This window comes from Protopterus annectens, chromosome 17.part0 (genome assembly GCF_019279795.1).
Source record: "Protopterus annectens isolate FY-2018-M chromosome 17.part0, PAN1.0, whole genome shotgun sequence".
In the NCBI taxonomy this organism is placed as follows: domain Eukaryota; kingdom Metazoa; phylum Chordata; order Ceratodontiformes; family Protopteridae; genus Protopterus; species Protopterus annectens.
Genome location: NC_056751.1, coordinates 365,797,462 through 365,820,975, shown reverse-complemented (window position 1 = coordinate 365,820,975; position 23,514 = coordinate 365,797,462). Strand labels below are relative to the sequence as shown.

The 23,514-nt window shown below is 40.1% G+C and overlaps 1 protein-coding gene across 4 annotated transcripts in view; it reads right to left on the bottom strand.

Annotated features, from left to right (window-relative positions):
- Positions 1-23,514, bottom strand: part of PHRF1 (PHD and ring finger domains 1) — a 1,670,136-nt gene that overhangs the window by 452,801 nt on the left and 1,193,821 nt on the right. For 2 of the 4 annotated variants that reach the window (XM_044059137.1, XM_044059135.1), the window contains exon 10: positions 18,543-18,694. In XM_044059137.1, the coding sequence (XP_043915072.1) occupies positions 18,543-18,694 (152 nt within the window). The remainder of the gene's footprint in view (positions 1-18,542; positions 18,695-23,514) is intronic. The other 2 variants (XM_044059136.1, XM_044059138.1) reach the window with 1 other exon arrangement.

Below are 23,514 nucleotides of genomic sequence, written 5' to 3'. Positions count from 1 at the left end.
TTGTTCCCTGCAATACCTCAGACAGAACGTGAGACATAACTGGGCAAACTACCTAACAGACTCAAGAGAACACTATTATATCCTGATTATGGGGAAAGTCAGTGTAGTGGCTGAAAATATGAGAAGGCCCTGGGACAGGTCCAAACAGTCAGCCGGGAGCCATGTGTGGACAATTCTGGCAAGAAAGATGGAGGGAGGTTGAGCCAAATGGATAAAGACAACAAAGACCTAGCATTATGTTAAACATGTAACTTTCATATCCAACGTTGTATTTTCTGTTAGACTTAAATGGGGCAGAATCTCCAGCTACACCTCTGGGGTGCTCTGAAGCAAAGATATTCCTGAGGATGGTGGAATCAAAGGGTACGTGACATTTTGACTGTATACCCAACCAATACTGAGATACAAAGGTATGAACTGTAGACCATGTAGCTGTAGCACAAATTGCAACTGGGATCTCTAGCAAAGAAGCCAGAAGAGACTGCCACTGCTCTGGCTGAATGAGCCTTGGGTTTTTGCATTGTAGTACTAATCCTCTCTCTCTGTAGACAAATGCAATGCAATGCAGCCACCCACCTGGACAATGTCACTTTAAAAACACCCTGCCCCAACTTGGCCTTTGAGGAGGAGATAAAAAGTTGATAGTTTTTTCTAAACTCTGTTACAATGTAGATAAAATCTCTACTTATTGTGTACGTCTACCAGGTGCAAGACATGCTTGTCTTTATTCAAGAAATTTTGAAAGAAAATTAAGTTAATAGTCTGATTCAGAGAACCTTCTGAAGCTACGTTGGGAAGAAAATTAAGGTTAGTCCAAAGGGATACACATTTACCTTCTCAAAGATCAAGCAGGGAGACCTTCAAGACAAGGCTTGAATTTCAGAAATTCTCCAGGTTAGAGGTGACAGGTGCTGGAAAAAATAGTTTTCCAAGACAAAAACTGCAAATCTACAAATGCCACTGGTTCAAATGGTGGTTTGGAAAATCCTGAAGCATCAGTGTAACATTCTAAGGGGGGAAGTTGGATCTTTGACAGGGAGTCTGAGCAGAAATTTTCCTTTTAAGAATGATTTAGATAACGTTAAGGATGCGACAGGATTGTGAATTTTGTCAACATGAAAAGTGGATGGGCTGCTAGTTGAACTTGTAATGACTGAGAAACTGGCACCTTCCTGGAATAAACCTGCAAGAAAATTCAGGATAGAACAGGAAGATGTGCTGAAAAGAGATGTAAGCCCTTAGAAGCCCAGACAGCAAACCTTTTCCACTTACTTTTGTAAAACTTTCTAGTGTTGCGTTTCTAAGATGATGATAAAACTGAAGTATGGTGGTAAGATGGTAACTGAAGGCTTGGCATCCCTGTCTATTACTGGAATAAGAGAAACCATGTGGCTAACATCAGGAGTTTCAGGTTTCTGACAGGCTAGCCAGATGAGTGGGAAATAGGGTCTGGAAGAGGATCCAGCACCCATGGGGGATATTTCAAATGAGGCCACAGAAAAAATAACCAAAACTGATGGGGCCACAACAGGGCGATGAGAATTTCTGCTGCCTTGCTCCAGATGGCATTCTGTACAAATGTGGGAAAAGGGTGGAAAGGTGTAGAGAAGACCCAGGGGCCAAGTGTGGACCAGAGGTTTTTTCGGTGATTGACCCTCTAGGGGAATCGGGGAAAAGTTGCTGCTGCACCTGTTGATCAAGAGGGTATTGAAAAGAGCAGGGCATGGCTAGTCCCACTGATTGAAAATCACTTATCTCACTGCTTAGCTGAAGAACCACTCGTGGGGCAGAACAGACCTGCTCAGTTTGTCTGCTAAGATACTGGTGCTCCCCAGAATGTGCACTGACACCAAAAAGCATCGAGAAGACATTGCCCACTGCCATACCTTCATGTCTTCAAGGTATAATGCATATCTGCTGGTTCCTCCCTGTTTGTTGACATAACAGACTACTGCCGTGATGTCTGTCTGGATGGAGATCTGCTCATCTCCAAAACAGTGATGTGAAGGTTGGCCTCTGTTACAGACCATGTGCCTTGGACAGTCTTTCCCCTGAGTGGGTTGAATATTGGGGATTTTCTTTTTGTTGGTTGGGGGAAAACAAAGGGAATAATGTAGCCTCTTTTCTTCTTCTGCACCCAAGAAATATGGGTGATGGCTAGCCAGGCATGAGGATGCAGAGATAACTGCCCCACCCACACTACCTCCCGAGTGCAGCAGTTGGGCAACCATTCCGGAACAATGGACAGATTTTTCAGTAAAGGGACCTCGAAATCCTTGGTTCTGCAGACTGCCTCTACACCTTGAGCAACAGCCATTAAAGTTGCTCCCTCCTCTGCTGGGGAGGGGGGGGGGTTGTAGTAAGTGTCCTTTGCAAAATTCTGGGATTTATTAAAACAGAGCTTCCTTCCACCCTTCTTACTCCAATCAGTAAAAAAAAAAAAGAGAGAGAGAGAAATCTAGCCAAGCTAGAGTTTCCACTGTGTGATTCCTTAAACCTTTTGTATTAGAGGTACACAGGATATATGCAAATGATCCTTAAGGGCATCAAGTGTTTCAGCTATATGGCAGTTCTGAATGCCCATGACTTTTTTTTTCTTTTTAAGCCTGTTATGGACAAATTCAGGCCAATAAAGCCAACCCTTCTGGCTCCAGGAAAACGTCTGTGTGTGTGTGTGTAAATGTATGCCTATGGCAAGTAGAATCTTGCCCTAGAGGGCAAACAGCTGCAACTCTGTTTTTTAGATGCCTGCAGGTAAATTACCCGAGGGGTATTTGGAAACTTTTTTTAATAAAATCCCTCTGAAAATGATTTGTGTGTGTTACGTATTTCAGGATAGGAAGACCACATTGTCTTTGTCATCTGATTGTGCAAGAGTAGAGGTAGAAGTTGCTCTTGGCTCCAAGGAGATTTTCTCACGGGCGTCACTCAGAACCTTGGACCAAAGGTCAGACTGTTAAGAGAGAAACCAAAAGGGTAACTGACAGGAAAGACCTGGAGACCCTGGTGGACGAGGTACTGGATGGGCCCCCATTTGAATCAGAGTTCAAAGAAGCTTCCTCTTTACCCTAAAGGCTTACCCATTGACCAAAAGGACCTGTAGAAAGACACCACCAAGGATGACCTGGTAGACAGATGTCCACCTTGGAGAATGGGTCTATGACTTGCTGGCTCTGGAGAGAAGCTGAAAGCTGGCGGAGGAATTAAGATCTGTTCTTGTTGAATCACGTTTGGATTCTTCAGTACTGCCCCAAATGGGAAGTCTGATCCAGAGACCTTCCCAGAACAAGCTTTTTGCTTGTCCTTGCTTTTCTCTCCCTCTGCCTTTAGCTTTGGAAACTTTAGCTTTTTCCAATTACTCGGAGTATGGACAGACTGAAGCTGAAGTAATAGAAATCTATTCTCTCATTTGGGCATGGAGAGGACACCTTACGAATAATTTATGCAGTCAACCAAAGCGCCAGCTCCAAAGTAAGCACAGGACCCGCATGCCATGTTCAGATGGTCTGCCGCAAGCAGTAAACAAATTGTATGGGTCTTGTGGGGGAATCTTGTGCTCACAGGTTCTGCATTTTTTAAAACTAGATGCCTTGCCAGACCTCTTGTAAAACTAGAAGATAAGCAAACTGCACACACTCACAGAAAATGGAATATCTGAGTGTCAAACCGCAAGAAATTACAAAGCACCAAGAGAATAATAATAGTAATAAAATATATAACTATAAAGATTTATTTTGGGCAGGCAGGGGATAAAGGATGGGAAGAAACTTCCCCAAGAACTCTTTACAGGAGAAGTGTTTAGTTAGAAAAATATGAAAGGGTGAGAGATCCCCTTAAATAACTACTAATGACAAAAAAATAGACTGAAACATTGAAGCACAGTAGAACAGCTAAGAATTAATTTTATTAAGCACTTTCATCCTTAATTAACGGAGGACTTCATCAGAGTTAACTATAGTAGCTACCAAGTACCTAAATTCTAAATGGAAATAGCCAATACATTCGAAAAAAATTTGACTTAAATGTCACTGAGAGCTGATCCCTCGCAGATCACATCTGTTATTTTCATGCAGCAAATAAGGTTTGAAGTATTGGAGGGGATAATGGGGGATTATGGGTAGGGAAAGAGCCTGATCTAGTTCCAAGAGCTTGAAAAAAAAGTGCCGAGGTTGGAAATGATATCCCATTTGTTGAGTTTAACTGAAGAGACATTGGATCCGGTTTGTAAAGGGTAAAATGTCTCCTGATGCGTTCAGAGTTGTGCAAAAGAATAAGTAACACCTGTTTACAGATGCACTTCCACCCCTACCACCACCATCAGGTGGAATATTTATTTTTAATAGGGAAGGCACAACAGTGAACACCTGCACCTTGAATTAAAGTAAAATGTCCTAACAGAAGTAAATGATTTAATTCGGAGAACTAACAAGCTTAACTAAAAAAAAGCACAAAAATCACGATCAAGTAACTCACTTATAATCTGAGTGTTTGAGAAACAAATTTCAAGAAATTCACAGGGACACTAAAGCTTAAGTGGTGAATTTCTTGAAATAAATTAAGAAAACAAGTTATAACTAGTGATATCATATGTTTTCTTACTATGCAGGAGCTTCCAGATGTGGAAAAAAAAAATAAAACAAACAAGTACCATGCTGTTTTTCTCAAGCTGACTTTCATACCATAACATCTTTTTTCAGGAGAACATTCTGTCCTTTGTACTACTACCCCATGAAAAATTAAGTCTACCATGGACTGCACCATGTATGGCAGAGTTCTTCCCTAACTGAGGAAAAGGACATTTTCCTGCTTCCCACCTTCTCTATTTCCTTTCAAATTGGCAGCAGACTGGCAACAAAACTACAAACAGTGAGGCATGCCCTCACCTGAACATTTTAACTGATCTGGAGGAAATTCTTGGGGAATCGGAGTTTAAACAGCAGTTCAGCAACATCCTTCGGTGCTGCTGCTAAGGTTTACAAAATATACTACAGCTGCACTCTAGAAAACACTGATGCCAATTACTGCATATATGGAAGATTGTGAAGTCAGTAATAAAAAATATACGAGAATACAGGCACTGAAGTTGAAGTGAATTTCCAAAGAATGGGATGCTTACAACTTCAGTGTCACATCGTTTTGCAGTAATTTCTGTTAGCACAATACAATACAAAACAGAAGTGCAAGGTTTTGACAAATCTTGTTATCAATACCTTATCTGGAGATTATGTGACTTATTTTAACACAATAAGAGGTTCACATACCACAATACTGTTAATGATGTACAAGATCATAGGATGTGCTGCTGATGGCTACAAACACATTAACCTTAAATTACTACATGCAAGCAGTGGGACAAATATGAAGCCTGATAGGCTGCATGACATCTTTCTCCAGAACTGAAAGAGGAAAAATGAACAAGGTGTCTTTACGAAGCACTGTGAAAGTTACTTTACTGGCTATTAGTGACCTCCTGAAGCAAAAATTCTGAAGAGAAAAAAAAAAAGTCCTGAATGTGTGCTTAAGCAGTGAAAGCTTAGTAAAAAAAAACTTAAAAGCTTACTAAAAAACTTAAAGTACTTAATTATCATACCAGTAAGATGCTGGAGGTACACGTCTTGTAGCAAGTTAAATCATATAAGGACCTAAACAAAAAGGAATTTGGAAAGCTCAAAATCTTTGAAGATGTACACCCGTTAGAGGTGTGCTCAGTTCAAAGGATGACACACATGGGCTGGACAGTGAGCTTTTAAGTTACCTTTTATACAGGATCTACTAAGATGGCACCAAATTCATACAGTAGTTAATGATCCACGAAATATGATCAATGTTTCCCTTCTGCACTAGTCCTATTCAATGTCAAAGACATTTAACAATGTCAACAACAGTCTAAACTGGGCACCCATGCTCACAATGTGACCCTTCCTCTATTATCTTACACCGGTTTGCTTCATTAACTACCTGGATGCTTCCAGAGTGACATTACAAACTTCACCACTGGTCTGGAGTGCCACAGAGTTCAGTCTTTTATCCATTACTGCATACTGTGTTTATTACGTACATAGACATTATTAGAATGAGAATACTAAATTATTCATGGCACATTGATCTCCATTTACACCTCTCCTTTCATTAGAAGTAAATGGCAAGTGTGAGGATGATTTGGAGATCATAAATCACTGGTCAGCTTGTTAACAGTGAGCATTACAGTTTGCACCCAAGGTATTTACTTATTTGCATATGTTTACCATGGGTAGCAGATACTTTGGGGGGGGGGGCCTTCACTACATAGGTAGACACACTATTAAAAAAAAAATCTATAAAAATACATAGAAAAATTAGCATTTTTAACAAAAAAAAAAAAAGAGAATCTAGCAAATGAACAGGTATATGTACAGAAATATTTAAAGATATGTTCTGAAGATAAAAATACAGGCATAAAATACACATACGCATTGCAAAGAAACTTGCTGATGGTGACAAAGTTATGCACTCAACCGTAACATATCTGCATGCTTATGGTTCACCCTCAACTCATGTTAAGATGTTTCAGCTTTTAGCCTCTAAACACTGATACCTTTCCCAGTCTTCAACTCAAATGCCTTACTCAATCTCCGGCTTTCTACCTTCCTCTAAAATTCAGAGTACATCTCTACGTGCACTTACTGTGGATTAAATGAAAAGAGAGCTGTGTCCTAAAACAATCACCCATCAATAGTACACTGCCTTAAGATTACGTCTCTTTCAGCTGTAATGTTAGCTTTCTAAGATGGTTAGATCTAGACTTGTAGTTTGCTTTCAGCATTTCAGCATAGCTGAAGCACAAAATGCTTAGCATAATTGGGCAGTAAGTTTAACAAATACCTAAGACTTGGGAAAGAGCCAGCATGTGAGAGATTAACAGAGTCCTGGCATTATGAATTTAAATTAAACCCACATCTTATAACCCGCATGTCCCAAGTATTTCTAAATCTCCATACAGAGGTATGTTCCAGCACATACTAATGTCACAGGATCTGTAGCATTGACAATATCACTGCTGCCAACTTGAGTAAAAGACGAAACTTGCAAAAGCAAAACACTTGAAAGACTCTTGACTTGGTGTGCAATCAGAATATGCTACTACCGAAAGTTCAAAGAAATATTAATTGCACTGCAATTCCTGCTATGCAACATACTGCTTTCTACTTTTTAAAATGTTGTACATCTACAAAGCCATTACAGAACCCTTGACATAACTTCCTCAGTGTGTAATGGATACCCTTCAGCAACAAGAACATTACCCAAATAAATGCAGTCAGTCATATATGTTTGCTGGTGTCAATCACCTGTATTTGTAGCACATTAAAAATTATATGTTGTGTAAGAACTTACGAGTAGATGTCTTATTGATCACTGTTGTGGTACTACAATATTTATGGGTTATCCGGCCAAGGTTAACCAGATGTTTGGTAGAAGTACCAAAGCTAAAAAAACTTCTTGATGCTCCACACATCTGGTGTATCACCTCAGTCAGTGGGTGTAAGGGTACATAAGCAGATGTACGAGTGTAGGATAATCAGGCTATAAAGCCCCAAGAAAACCCAGGTGAAGGTATGAAAGAGATGATACAGAAACATGCCTGAGAGAGAGAGACTCTATGGGAAAGAAGCTGCTCATCTTGGTCCACAGAGTACAACAAAGGGGGGGGGGGGGCAATAATGAAACTGGCTTGCTTTCAGCTATCACACAAGACCAAGTCCTAGAAGTGCCATCAAAAGCTAAAAATATTCCATTATTGGAGCCTAACAATATCCCTGACTGCATCTTAAATAATGAAGCACAATTTAGCCACATCCCTAACACAATTCAATCTCAGCCACCATACAGGTTTTGCACCAAGAGAACAGAGAACAACTACAGTCATTCCCCTGCATAAGGGAGAACCTTCTGCAGTACGCAAAGCCATGGAAACATTTATCATGGAACTAATTACGACATAAGGATCCTCCAAACACTGGACCCATCTCAGTTTGTATTCAAGGGCAGCTCACGCTTACTCAACCTGGTGAATTTTTTTGAAAATGGATAAAGCCAAAATGGTACACACAGTATACCTACACCTGGCCAAAGCTTTTGGCAAATCCTCACTCGCGCACAGTAGAAGAGCTAAATAAACTGGGAATAAACCCCTATGTCACCCATTGGATTGTCAAGTGGCTCATACACAGAAGATGCAGGAAATCAAAATATGGGGAAAGTTAGCTCCAGAGAGAGACCAAGTCACCACTGGAGTCCCCCAGGGTTCTGTGATAAAACCCTCCTGGGTGACATCTAATTTTCTGAATTAAAAGTCAATACCAAAGGTCTGTGGCTATCTAAGTTTGCTTATGACTGCAAACTAGGAGCAGTCACCGAATCTCCAAATGATTTAGCCATCCTGCAATATGGTTTGTCCATAATGAATAACTGGTACCAAAAATCATGGACCAAAACTAATTACTGTCCTTTGGGAAGTGATCTACCCAAAGAAGCTACCACATTGATAATACACCCCTAAGAGTTTCTCCAGTTCAGGATTTGCAAACTTATGGGGACAGTGACCTAACTTTTGACCAACATGTGTCCACTGGTGTAAACATCCTTCTACATTGCAAAGCTTATACGCAAAGGGATTGTGTTTAGATCTAGAGATGTCATTGTCCTCCTTTACTCAGCCCTCATTATGCCAGTCATCGATTTTAATGCCCCTTTGGCATGTACTTGCCCAAACATATGCAACAAATGCAAGACCCACAGCAATACATTACTAAAAGGATACAAGGCCTAAACAACTTATCTTACATGGACTAACTCACAGCTCTGTCACTATACCCAGTATCTTACAGATTGCAAAGAGGTGACCTGTGTCTGGCACACAAGGCATCTTCTGGCTCAGTGCCGATGGATTTATTGCACATCAGCAAGCCCAATGGCATCAAGAATATTCTGTCTAGGGATCTAAACCACTTTGGCAACATCAACAGAAAGACTTGGAGGGAAGGGTTTATCTCACACACGTTACCACTGCTCTGGAACAGACTCCCCATCCACAAACAAAATTCATCACTATCCATACTCGGGCGCAACCTGGATCTATGGATGAAAAACAGAAATTACCCCAGGACTGCCCCAGTATGATTAATGGACACAGGCAGCTCTGAAATGGTTTATCCAATGCAGGAGCCCCCTCTAATTATCTATGGTATGATCTCAGTTATTCTCATTAGGTACTATAATTATCGACCATGGGACGGGTAAGGCCAATTTCTAACCAAATGAGATAGGTTAAATCCAGCACAAAAAGGGCCAGCAAGGCAGCTATCCTAGTACTTGCATATGAATCCATTTACCACTTCAGACAGAAAGGATGGATCAACTCTTGGAGCAATCCTAGCCTTATGAAAGATGAGGAAGGTGAGAGTTGCCATAAAAGCTTACAAAACTCTGAGACTCTTCAGTAGAGGAAAGAGCTATCATAAAACGGTCCTCCATGTACAGAATTTTACAGAGGCTGAAGATGCTGGTTCAAAGGAGAGAGAGTAAGATGGACTTTGATGCAGGAGCAGACCACTTTTTTAGTAGCTCGTGCATGTATGACAGAATAATATGGATACCCATCAAAAATGGGTTCTCATTCTTTTTGTGACACCATATGGCAAATCTTTTCCACTTGGATATGCAATATTTTCTAATAGTAGGCTTTCTCATCTCCTGGAGCACCCAGAGCACATCCTCTGAGAAGTGGTGCCTTTAGGAGTTAAAACCCTATCACCCAGAGAGACTGATGTTGTGAGCCTAAAAGCTGGGGTGAATCAGAGTCCTTGTTCTGCACAAGTCCACTTTGTGGGTTAACAAGTGATTGCCCCTGGCCAGATAAAATAGAAGGGGGAACCCAATGCTGCCTGGGACAAAAGGGAGTTAAAGATTTTTGGATTGTCCCTTTTGTATCTTCAGAAGAACCTCTAGAATCAAATGAAATGGTAAAGGTAGATAGAAACTTCTTCCTCCAGCTGAAAGACATGGTATTTACGTTTGTAATTGAGGGCTCTGAAAACTACGTCATTGCCCTACTGCCTATCAGATGGCAGTGCACTGGACGCAAGTAGTAGTTTACTGGGTTTATCAGTGGAGAAGGACAAAATGATTCTTTTACAAGAATTTCATGTTCTCTGGCACTTTATAAAATCAGTCAGTTTCATAAGTGCAGGGGACAGAGTCTGTATTAGCAGAAGTTAAAGCAAATGCATCCAAAAAGGCTTCCAGTACAAGGGGTACAACAGAGGGTTTAAGGGGCCCAACTTTCAGTAACTCATAGCACCTTTTCTATAGGTCTAAGACCTGTTATATGTCCCACTTAAAATGCTGTTTCTTTCTGGAAATAGTTTCCCCAAAGGAAATTACTTCTAATAGGGAATCGGGCTATACTGTATTTTCCCATCTCAGGCTAACTGTACAGGAGATGGAATTTGTGAGGAATAGGCCAGACGGTGCTTATCTGAATCAGATTCCTCCTCTTCTGACAGAGATTCATGCTGCCTCTTCAAAGGCGAAGGGGAGGAGATTGGGAAGAAAGAAAAGGAGGCAGCTTCAAGTATAGAAATGCCTTATATAAGCCACGAAGAGAAGACAAGTAAGAAAATCCATTCCTTCCCCAAGATGATCGCTGAGGAGAAACATGTTTAGTAGTTTGTTTATTCTTCACCAGGACATCTAGTCAAACGAAATGCAGTGGTACAGAACCTTGTTGGTCTTTAGTACCTCTTCTAATATAAAGCTAGGAGGTATGCCCTTTGATCCCTCAGGGATAATCAACAGTGCCCTTGCCTTCCCCTCTAGTGGCAGATCAAGATTCAGAGCAATTGGATGTGAGGTCAAGAGATACCATAGTGGCCCTTCCAAGGGGTTAATGTAACAGGCACTCCCCTTGAGCTCAGAAGTACTATGGATTCTTGTTGCAGATCAGCTGGTACATCCAAGTCAGACCTGGCAGCATGAATATCCTTTATTTTTTTTTAAATCAGAGTCTGAGGGTTGCACTACCTTGGAAAATACAAGGCTCTTGAGATGATGGGTCTTCAGATAAGCATTAAGGCCTCATACGAAGGGTTTTAAGAAAAAAACTGGTATTTTTACAATTACGATAACCATATTCTGTGCCTAAGCAAAACAAAAAAAGAGTGGTGGTATTTAAGAAATCTGCCTTCCACAGTCGCATTTCCCTCTCTTAGTTGACATGAACAAATGGCTCGCCAGTGACCCACATTGGATCTAGCAGCTCATCTCCTACCCCCCAAGAGTTCAGTACTGCAGGGGCCAGTTGTGGATCTTAAAAGCATCAAGAGGGTTCAGCCACCTTTGCAGCAGTCTAAGTTTTTCTTTTCTTTGCATGCCCTATACACTCTTCCGCCTTGTGTTGATATGGCTGCATCAGAGGAGGTGGGCGTATCAACCTGCCTCCACAGTAGCATGGCTAGATCCACCTTCCCCTCTTTGGTCTGGACCCCACCTCCTCCGGAGACAGCCACAGGATACCCTCCCCGGCCTCTGGGACATGCCCATTTCTCTTTGTTACTCTAAGTCATTCGAGCTGCTAAATGAATACTGGTCAAAGAGCTTTTTCCTTCTACTCCACTGGAGCGGCTGACTGATAGGATACAAGAAAAAGGGGTCCCCAGTATGGTTCTTATTCGACTAAGCCTCGGCAGTGATGCACAACATGGTAAAAAGGCAGCTGTTAGCATTCACACTAGCTGCAAGACAGCCCTCCCCCACCCCACACATCTGCTTATGTACCTCATACACCTGCAGACCGAGGTCATATGCCAGACATATGGAGCATCAAGAAAGTTTTTTGGCTTTGGTACCCCAGCCAAAAATGAGGTTAATCCTTGAAGGCTAACCTATAAGTACTGTAATACTGCAAAAGTGATCCAAGGAAAGATAGCTATAAGCTGCATCAAGCCAGACCCACCTTCATCTCCTCTGTTTGGAACCAACCTCCTCCAGAGACAACTACAGGACCCCCCCCCCCCCACTGCCAGGATAGAAATGCTCATCCCTCTGCTGCTCTGCAAGTCATATGAGCTGCTAAATGAATCCCAGTCAAAGAGCTTTTTCCTTCTACTCCACTGCAGCGGCCGACTTGTAGGATACAGTAAAAGGGTTTCTCAATGGGGGGTACTTATTTAACTAAGCCTCAACAGTCGTATACAACTTGGTAAAAAGGCAGACATTAATGTTTGGACTGGCTGTAAGATGAGCGCCCACACAGATAACCCCTACTTGTGTATCTCATGCACCTGTGGACCTTAATTCCAGACGTGGCACATCAAGAACGTTTTTTGACTTTGGTACCCCAGCCAGATATTTTTAATTTATTTATTTATATTTGATAACCGGGTATTATCACACCTGGTCAGAAGCCTGTTTTCAGCAGAGACCCGGGGAGAAAAGCTCCAAGGAAGATTATATAATTATACATTTGTACATATGACAATTACAAAAGGAGTTCAAATGCAAGTTCCTTGACATTGTATCTAAAAGCGTATAACAACGGTAGTACAATAACCTTATACTATTCATACAAGAAAAACAGGCTAGCTCATAAGTATTGGGATACAACAAAAATGATCTAAGGAAAAATATCTATAAGCTGCATGAAGCCTTAAGGAAGGATGTAATGCATAACTGACATCTACATTTGAAAATACAACAGTATAAACAACATTTCAATAGAACAGACTAGAAGTACAATAAAGCAAATGTGACGGAAGTAAAAGTTCTTATTAATTTCAATTTGCTAACCAGCAAACAATGAGAGCAGTACACAAAACAAAGGTCGCAGAGGTGGTTTAGGCTGCATTAAGTGTAACGTTCAACTGATGCAGGACCACTTCCTAACTAGCTTCTCTTGTAAAAGCAACTTTATGACCACTACAAACACATTTCCCACTTAAAGCAATAAGTATCCAAAACCCCAGACTGATAGTAGTTTTACTGACAAGAGCCTGGAGAGCAAACAATAATGGTTGTTCTGTAGCAGCAAAAAATTAGTAACTAGTGGGAGGACAGATGAGTAGGGAGATCAAAAAAATATCTCTAGTGGAATGTGTGCAATGCCTCTCCTTGCGCAAGGGGGCCAGGGTCAGCTCCCATGGAGGTTGATTTCATGATCTCAGAGTGTAGACCTTCCGGGAGATGGCTCATTTCTATTAGGCTGAAAATGACGAAACACCAAAAAGGGCCAAGTTCTGCCAGTTGCTGGGATGAGGTAACCTGCAAGGGCAAGCCTTGTCTGGAACTATTTTTCAGCAGTAGGCTTTTGTTTTGCAACACTGTAAGGCTATGGTAATGAAAACTGCATCACTGAGGGATCCTGAAAGCAGTGATACCTGCCACCATTAAGAAGGTCACTAACCCTGAGGAGAATATGTCCGACTATGTCAACAAGCAAGGGAAGGACATGGAGTCCAAGTGCCTTTGATCCTTTATACTGCATAACATGACTACCACTGTCATACCGTACAACTTTCACACTACCCAAATTAAGTCACTCAAAATGATATGCAGCATCAAGATGGGGTGAAAGGATCTGAGAGGTACCACTCCGAATGCAAAGGAGCTGTTTACTGGTGGGAGGGGGTTTCTAGCAAAAAGGCTACTGCTTTCCCTGCTGCACTTCTTGCAATCTCAATGATTTAACTGAATTATGAATTAGATCAACGCTAATAACCCATCTGAACCACAGAAAGGAGAAAAAAATGCATGTTGGCTACTAGAAGTAATTTACCAGATGTGCACTTTTAGCCTTTCTATTAGCCTCTGTGCATGTAAGCCCCTACCATTGCCAACAGTTTGTAATGTGGCCTTTATCTAAGCAGCTGTGGTGCTTCCTGAAATGGCTGCCTTAAATGAGATTAAATTTGTTCAGCTCACTCTTAAATTTCTGACATTTGTGATAAGTTGCACTTTCCAAAAAGCTGAGTTTTACTTATGTATGCATGCAAGTTGACCAGGGCAGTGGGCTTATCAAGGATCTATTTCAGTCATAGTCTTGGAGTTCCAACAGAGAAGACAGCAGTACAGTAGAAAACAAAACAATAGCATAATCATGGTACATAAGCATGCAGTGACGGTAACATATATAAAGGACAGCATTACTCAAAAAATATGGAGAGAAGTAGTAACACACAGTAATCAATAGGAAGGATAAGCTTACACCTTATAAGAATTCATAATATACATAAGAAAAGGAAATAGGGAAGGAGAGTGATGTAGTAACAGGTAAGGCTTGGGTAGCAATTAACTAGGAAAATTCATCTGGACAGAGGGTTGAGTACAGAACAGTTAACTGGAGAGAGCTAAAAGTTCTGAAGACTTGTGAGAGGAGTGCTAACAAAGGCATATACGGTTAATGTAAAAAGGGAATGGCTGGATCAACTGATGGAATGGTTTAAGTTATGGGAGCATGGCTGAAGCATCCGCATGCAGTCCTTTTTCTAGGTAGGCGAGTAGCTGAAGCTCGAGTTGTATACAGTCAGTAATTTTACAAACATCTGGGGGGAAGCATCCAAACTTTTGGGTGTAAGGAGACATAAGGCATGTTCTATGGAAGACAGTGATATTCCAAGTCTGGCTAGTATTTAGCCTATTTATTTATCCTAGGTTAGTACTAAGCAATCAGTCTGAAAACCATCACAAGCCTAGAGAATAACCCATATTCAAAAGATCCATCCAGCCTCAAGCAAGGTAGTACAAGAGAAACCTGTGGGGAATTTGGGACTGTCCATCCAATCATCTAGCTTTACCTTGAAAGTGACAAGGGTGCTACTCTGCTTGACACAAGTTTATTCCAGAAGTGGGAGATATGCTGGGATATGAATCTATCAAGCCGTGTCTTACTTATTTGACAAATATTTAGTTCATTTGACCTCATATACGAGGCAAGTACAGTTGTATCTACTTAACATAAACACAGATGTTAAGAGTGCCTTCACTGTTGCAGGATCATCATCATGGGATTTCCTTACTGTGGAAGCCCTTGTCCAGTTTTAATACCAGGGACTTCCCCTCTCCTCCAGGTCCAGAGGAGCTAGTTCTACCAAAAGGTAGACTAGTAAACTCTGCGTTTCAATAATGGATCTTACAATGTCCCAATAGTAAAATGTAAATGCCTGTAGAACAGATTTTACAACTGAAATAGTGAGGTTCAATTAGTACATACTGAAAAAAGATCTGGATACTCAAACTCCACAAAAGCATGCACTACGTTGAAAATACAAATGCAGATAGTACATCTGAAGGATGCTTTTACAAGAGATGTCTTCTTGACTTTATATAACTAGGACGTTTTTCAGGTGAAACCCAATATTGGTAATTCACTATGTACACAAGCCCCATTAAAGCAGGTATGAGCAGATTTACTACCCAATAAGTTTAAACTCTGAACTTTTTGGTTAGGCGGGTTTTTATATCAGAAAAAACTACATAAAGGTTTGAGCCCCATAAAAGTGGAATGGTTAATTGCTTTTTCGATGGGGCAGAAGATGCTTAAGCAAAAGTGCTTTTTAGAAAATTATCTGAATAAACTACTTACGACTGGTGTAAACAAACAAAGGCTAATATGAATTAAGCAGAAAATAATAAACTGCACTGTGGTAACAAATATCATGCCAGTTTTATTTCCAATATTTTCTTTTTCACTGAAATGGAAATATTTAGCTTTTGATTTCAAGATAAATAGATCTGTAAGGGTAAAGGCAGTGGGACTGGACAGCCAAGGGCTCATATGCAAATGAAGGCTAGAGAAATCCAACCAACAGGCCCCCTAGATATGATGATCTGTTTCAGCCAACCACTTGAGCTCTGGCATCCCCCAGCTAACCACCCAACTACCAAAATGTATTTAAAGGTTAACTTGTACTAAAACTTTGTAACTTTTGAAGATCGTTATAAGCACTTGTACACAGACTAGAAGAATTTTTGACAAAACAGCTTTTGTTTGCCTTTTTCTTCTAGAAAAACGAGGATTTACTACTAAAGAGTAACTAAGGTTTGTTGAATTAATGTAGGAGTCTCTAGCTATCACATTGGGTTAACCTACACAGTAAAGCAGCAACAAATCAGAATAATTTTCCGAGGCAATCTCTGCTTAACATACAAGGCCATGTCAAACCCAGAGCTGTTGGACATGCTACACTTAAAGAAATCCCAATCCCACAGAGCCACACGCTCCAGGGATCTAAACCTTGTCATCACAATAAACAAAACATGCTGGAGGGATAGGTTCCTGACCCAGAGACTCCCCAGACTCTGGAATAGACTTGCCCATACATGTCAAGCAGAGCATCTCTTTGGCCCTCTTCAAAAGGAACCTTGATGATTGGATGGGAGAAAGGAAATTCACCCTGGGGATCACGTCAGTCGCCCTGCTAGACAGGGGTCCAGGGAAGTAAATAGTGTGGGAAGAAATAACCAGGGAATTGTTATGGCTAGGCTTGTATAGGCCCCTAGGGCTGATAGCCTAGTACCAACCTATGAACCGATTTCAGCACAAGACTAAAGGCAAGCCTGTGCGCAATTAAAGCATGCTGCAATGATTCCCTTCTAACCTGCTTCTGCTGTATGGCCTGGGGACCCATGGCCATTCAGAAATGCACTCAATATCTGTGATCTCAAAAAGATCTACGATGTCAAGGCTAAATATCTGACTGACCTGGACATCTCCTGTATCACAAAACAGCATAATCAGATGCAGATGTCCAAATCAGCAAAATTACTTTTCTTGTCTCAATAATTTAAATAGAAAATTAATTTTGAGTTGGAGAAGATTCATTTTTGGCCTTCTGAATTCAGTTATTGGTCATGGTAGAGATGATCTGTGCAGTACCAAGAAGGACATCACCTGAAGAAAGGTGACAGTTTATAGTTTGTCCAGTGCATGGTGGGTGGTACACAAATTATGGCTATTCCAAACATTTTATAGCCTGCATCAATGGCATTCAGTAGAGACACTGTTGCTACACCATCCAGAAAATCCAAAACCACCATCCTGCTGAAGTCAGTCATTCAGTGCACAGTCAAGTGGAACCTAAAAGACTGAGGAAAATCCTTGGGTGATGTACTGTGAACCAAAGCACCATTTTGAACACCCAAGAAAAAGCCCCTGGAAATTAAATATCAACAAATACGGCTTACTGCAATACGACAATAGGGCCAGCTACTTTGTTAGCAGGCTAAATCTTCAAATGCTTCCATGAAAATGGATTGTTATGGACATTAGGGCATGATCAACAGTAATCTTTCCATGGGCTTTTGCTGATGCAAAGCACTTCAAGATTTAGTAGTTCTGTATAAAAACAGCCTTGCAAAGGCAGATAAACTCCGTACATTAGTTTAAAACATTTGTCAAAACTGAACGGAATTAAAAAATTACAGTATATGAAAATGCACGTAATAAAGGGATGTGTGTTATATACTGGTTATCCTTGCATTGTTCAACTGATTACCTGATTGAGAATGACTGAAAAAAATGGCACTCTGACGAAACCTGCAAATGTGTGTACACAGGAGTTATGTCCCTTGCGTACCACTAATAATTATCTCTCGGACTGCCAAACTTTGTACAAAAAAAGGATGCTTAAAACACTGCATTTTTTTTTTCAAAGCAATGTTGGGAGTCTTGACCCAATAGTCTGACTGTCTTAAAAGTGTTAAATTCCTGATGTTAGCAATGCATTTCCATTAAACAAGGCCGCATGTAATTAACATGAAATGGCTAGCCGATGAAGATATAACTAAACTGCAATGGGATAATTTTAATGTGCAACAAAGTGTTGCAAAGTTTGCATTGCTATGGTCAATAAAAATAGTAAAGTGAGTTTACTAGTGCAGTACCTAATGGCTGCATCCAAACTGTAGCTCATACTATGAAGAACACCCATTAAAACGAGGAAGATGACCGGCATCAACTTCAAAGAGAAGCAAAGTTACCAAACTGTCAAAATAATTACTTAGAAAACTTTCTAATCAAGAGTTCAATTAGACCTTGTTCACAGCCTGGAAAGAACTTGGTCAAAGCTCAACAGCACAGCTGTTTATATTCTGTGAATCCTACACCTGCACTACCATGTAAGTGCACCACATGTGGGATGCATTCAGTTTAATGGCTTTTTTTCTAAAAATGTATTCTGGTACCTGTTTTAGGCTTGCACCACCTAAAACAACTCCAGAAACAAGTTTTGCATTAAAAATACTCTTTAGTCAAATAAAAATCCTTCACATTTCACTTTTCTGTTCACTGGTGAAAACTGAAATGTAAAATGTGTCTATATTAATGCAAACATGTGGGGAGCTCTTCTTGGAAACACAGCACTACCAATATGGCCTTTGTTATGCAACGAAAGTTATATTTTTAAGATGACACTACATAACTAAATGAAAATAATAAACATAATTAATGAGAAGTTACGAGTATGATGATCTTTTGAAGCACTCTTGATTCATGTCTGGCCAAGGTAACCAACCTGAGAAGAATCTAGATCAGGAAACATAGGATGAGGAATCATATAATTGGTTGGAGCAGGCTCGTTAAACAGCACCTGATTTAAAATTTGACTTGGTTCCATATTTTTCCAGGCACCTTCTTTCGTCCTCTGGCTTTTATGGAACGACAGTCCTGAAACATCAACAAACAATAAATTCAACATCCAAACTGCCAACGTACATTTTGACTGAAACATAATATATATCAAATGAGGATTCCACATTAAACAGTTAAAAATACAACAGTCAAAAAATTTACTGGAGTTACCTGTTATAATGCAGTCCTAACAATAATGAAAGTGTGCCTGTGAAACGTAAATATTTCTCACCACTGACAACAGGCCAAGAGGAATGTGACTGTTACAGCAGACTATCGCTATAAATAAACCAAATCCAAGAGTAAAACTTTTCCTGCAAAAGGGGGAAAACATGATCCCTGGAGTCTCAGTTTAAGTCTTCTAGCAGATAATGCTCAACAGCAATGCACGTTCTTAAAATGATCACTTACTCAAATATACTTCAGATAATAAAACATACAATTCTGTAAGGTTTTTAAAATTACCACATACTTGAGTAGAGAACATTAGGAGAGTAAAAAGATGTTGGTGTTCACCATCCCTGTCCGTCCAGATTTCCTTAGAAGCTCTTCAAGCAGTGGCACATTTTGTATGTGGAAGTTTTGTTCCATCTCAGCTTACATACAGACACAGGTTATGTGAGACTCCCTAATACACCCAACATCATTCCATTTTTCCCTGCGGAGGTCTTCAAGCTTACATTCTCAGCAGACATTTGTTTCTGGTAGGCACATACCTCACAAGCTCTGGGACACCTTTTAAATACTGCTCTTACAAACTTAGAAAGTTGACAGAATAACAGGTTTTGCATTAGCATGAATTTTCTGAAGGGTATGAAGCCTGAAACTCAAATGTCTGTCATTTCTCTGACTTCAACCCTCAATGATTTACCAGTGATGTGGCATAAAACCACAAATTTATGAGAAACAGACAAAAATATGAGGCAAAAATCTGGACATTGTGTGAAAATCTGTACAGTTGAGAGGTATGGGTAGGCATATAAGCAAAGCTAATTGCACTGGTAAGTTTTAGTGCATAATTGTACACACCCATTACCACAGACCTTTAAACAAATATTTTATTATCCATAAAAATAAATGTGACATAGCATCACCAAAAAAAATTCACACAAGTACATTTCTGTGTGTATAGAAAACATCCAATGATATAATTCTAATAAAAAGGACACTGGTTAATTGAACTATAATTTAATAGTACAATCAGTGATGTCTTGGGGTGTCAGAAAAATGCAAGACAAAAGTTTATATTTACAAAAAAAAACAGCAAAAGGTGAAGGTGGGAGCATATCTTGATGGCTTAGCATATCTTGATGGCTTCCTCAGAGCACTGCTGTCAAATTAAGTAACTTACAACTGTACTATTTTTCAGGGAGGGTCACTGCAGCAATAAACTATCAACAGAACATGCTCCCGAGACTATTTAAAGGAGTCAGAATACTACTAGCAAAATCATTCCAAAAAGTAGCAATGTATGTTTTGTAAAGTGCAGATTGATGAAAGATGAATGCAAAGCCTAATAAAATATAACTCAAGAAACATCATCTTTTAAGTACATAAGGCATGTTTAAAAGTTATCTACTGTGTGAGAAAGTAGAAAACAACCATACACAATTTAGTCCATGTGAAGAAATCTGTATTAAGACTGGTTCACTCAAAAATTAGGGGCTATACTAGTCTGTCTGTTTACTGCAGTGGTGGTGCTGTGGTAGCGTTGTCGCCTCACAGTAAGACGTTGTCCTGTTCAATTCTCAGCTACAGCGTCTTCTGTGTGGAGACATGCGTGAATGGGTGTACCTTCGTTGAAGGTTGTGTGTCAGGGCCGGCAACTCGGCACGTAAAAATCTACTGCCAATCATTAGCAGACTGGAGCTCCGCTGTGGCGACCCCTAACCGGGAAAAGCCGAAAGACACAACAACAACTAGTCAGTCTGTTTAAAAAAATCCAGGTAGTACAGATCTTAAACATCAGCAAAGCAACCTATGGAACTCAAGGCTGTAAAAAAAGGGCTAAATTATAGAGAGCAAGTTAGCAAGAAGGGAGGATTATACACACACAAATATAAGCATAGATGCACACACAAGTACCCATTTATAACAAAAATTCTAATTTCAGATGTATTTGGAACATTCCCATATGAAGACACACAGACTATGTACACAAACAGGGACACACTAGATACAAAGCTATGCATAAATGTGCGTGTGTATGTACTTATGGGTGTGTGTGTGTGTGTGTGTGTGTGTGTGTGTATATATATATATATATATATATATATATATATATATATATATAAATGAATATATTTCACACGTACATAACACATGAAATGATGCTGCACCCATTTAGTTGATTTCTTAAATGATCAGTGTACACATACCACATGTAGTTGGCCATGCTTGTATTCAGAGGTAGGCAGTTTGCTGGATGCTCAAATTCTGTGGAGGTAGTGGAGGTGTACCAATTTGTGGCTGCTGCTTGATTTTAGGACTTATCCGGAAAACTTCACAAAGATTATGTTTTTAAGAGGACAAGTGTTTGTGGTACAAAACCTTCTTTTAAACTGCTAACATTGTGATGGACAGAGGTTTCAGTTAAATGAATTTCATTTAAATAGCGCTTTTGATGGGTTGGTCCACTACAGATGCGATGTTTGCTCTGACAGTGTTGATGGAGAAGTACAGAGAATGTCAGGAGGAGTTGCATTGTGTCTTTGTGGATTGAGAGAAAGCATATGACAGGGTGCCTAGAGCGGAGTTGTGGTATTGTATGAGGAAGTTGGGAGTGTCAGAGAAGTATGTAAGAGTGGTACAGGATATGTACGAGGGTAGTGTGAAAGCGGTGAGGTCTGCGGTGGGAGTGACGGATGCATTTAAGGTGGAGGTGGGATTACATCAAGGATCAGCTGTGAGCCCTTTCTTATTTGCAATGGTGATGGACAGTCGAGATCAGACAGGAGTCCCCATGGACTATGATGTTTGCAGATGACATTGTGATCTGTAGTGAGAGTAGGAACAGGTGGAGGAGACCCTGGAGAGGTTGAGATGTGCTCTAGAGAGAAGAGGAATGAAGGTCAGCAGGACTAAGACAGAACACGTGTGCGAGAATGAGAGGGAAGATAGAAGAATGGTGAGGATTGCAGGGAGTAGAGGTGGCGAAGGTGGATGAGTTTAAGTACTTGGGATCAACAGTTCAGAGTAATGGTGAGTGTGGAAGAGAGGTGAAGAAGAGAGTACAAGCAGGATGGAGTGGGTGGAGAAGAGTGTCAGGAGTGATTTGTGACAGACAAGTACCAGTAAGAATGAAAGGGAAGGTCTACAAGAGGGTAGTGAGACCAGCTATGTTATATGGATTGGAGACAGTGGCATTGACAAAAAGGCAGGAGTCAGAGCTTGATGTGGCAGAGCTGAAGATGTTAAGATTTGCACTGGGTGCGACGAGGATGGACAGGATTAGGAATAAGTATATTAGAGGGTCAGCCCAGGTTGGAAGGTTTGGAGACAAAGCCAGAGAGGCAAGATTACATTGGTTTGGACATGTGCTGAGGAGGGATACAGAGTATATTGGGGAAAAATATGCTAAAGATGAAGCTGCCAGGTAACAGGAAAAGAGGGAGGCCTAAGATAATGTTTATGGATGTGGTGAAAGAGGACATGCAGGTGGTTGGCGTGACACAGCAAGATGCAGAGGACAGGAAGAAGTGGAAACAGTTGATCTGCTGTGGCGACCCCTAACGGGAGCAGCCGAAAGAAGAAGATGGGTTGGTCCATTATTTTATTTCAATGGAAATATTTTCTATGACGTAATAGAATATATCTCGCTATTCATACATAGTTGAGTGTACTTGAAACTCGTCTCCATCACACCAACCAAAACCTTCAGAAACCAAGCTACAGGTAGCCACCAGACTACAACTTCTCTATATTTGCTGCCAAACTGTGGCAGTCTCTCCCTCACAATCTTACTGGGAATACACTCTACTCTCAAGTTTAGGTATACAGCATCTAATAAAAACAAATGCAAATACCAGGATGCAAGACATCACAATGAACAAAAACATTTCCTCTCAATGTAATTCCTCTCATGTTACACCTCAACTACCTCTATTCTTCACTGTAAACTGCATGATTCTGCACCAAACAAATATGTACAAAGAATCCTTACTTGCATAGATATTGTTTTCCTGTCATTATCTATGATGGTTTTAATGAAAAAATTTAGTAGCTGCTGTTCTGAATGTAATCTACACTTCCTACACAAATATTTTACATAAACACCTTTTTTTTTTTTTTTTAATATAGATACGGACACACACACACACACACACATATATATATATATATATACATATATATATACATATATATATATATATATATATATATATATATACACACACATATATATATATATATATATATATATATATATATACACACACACACACATACACACAGATATATAAACACAAACCACTACACATATATAAAAAATATATATTGTATATTTAATCTACAGACACACTCATCTCTATATACACATACTGTACATTATATGCTTGCAATAAGAAATCATTATGATCAGATGTGTACTGCTGAATGGAGTAAAAAGCAACCTCTTAGAGATGAGTGTACACAGAAGGGCTCCTCTTTCACAGAGTCGCCAAATCTTGTATCTGCTTCATTATCAGGGAAGACTCCCTTTGAGTCAGTTTAACTTTCTATAAACACTGATCACCCACACCCAGGATAATTCACTATTGCTGATACTCTGCAGTTAGTTACCTCCTCTGCCAGTACCTCATATTTGACAGACATACTGAAGACAAAACCTTGAAATACAAAACCTTTTATTTACT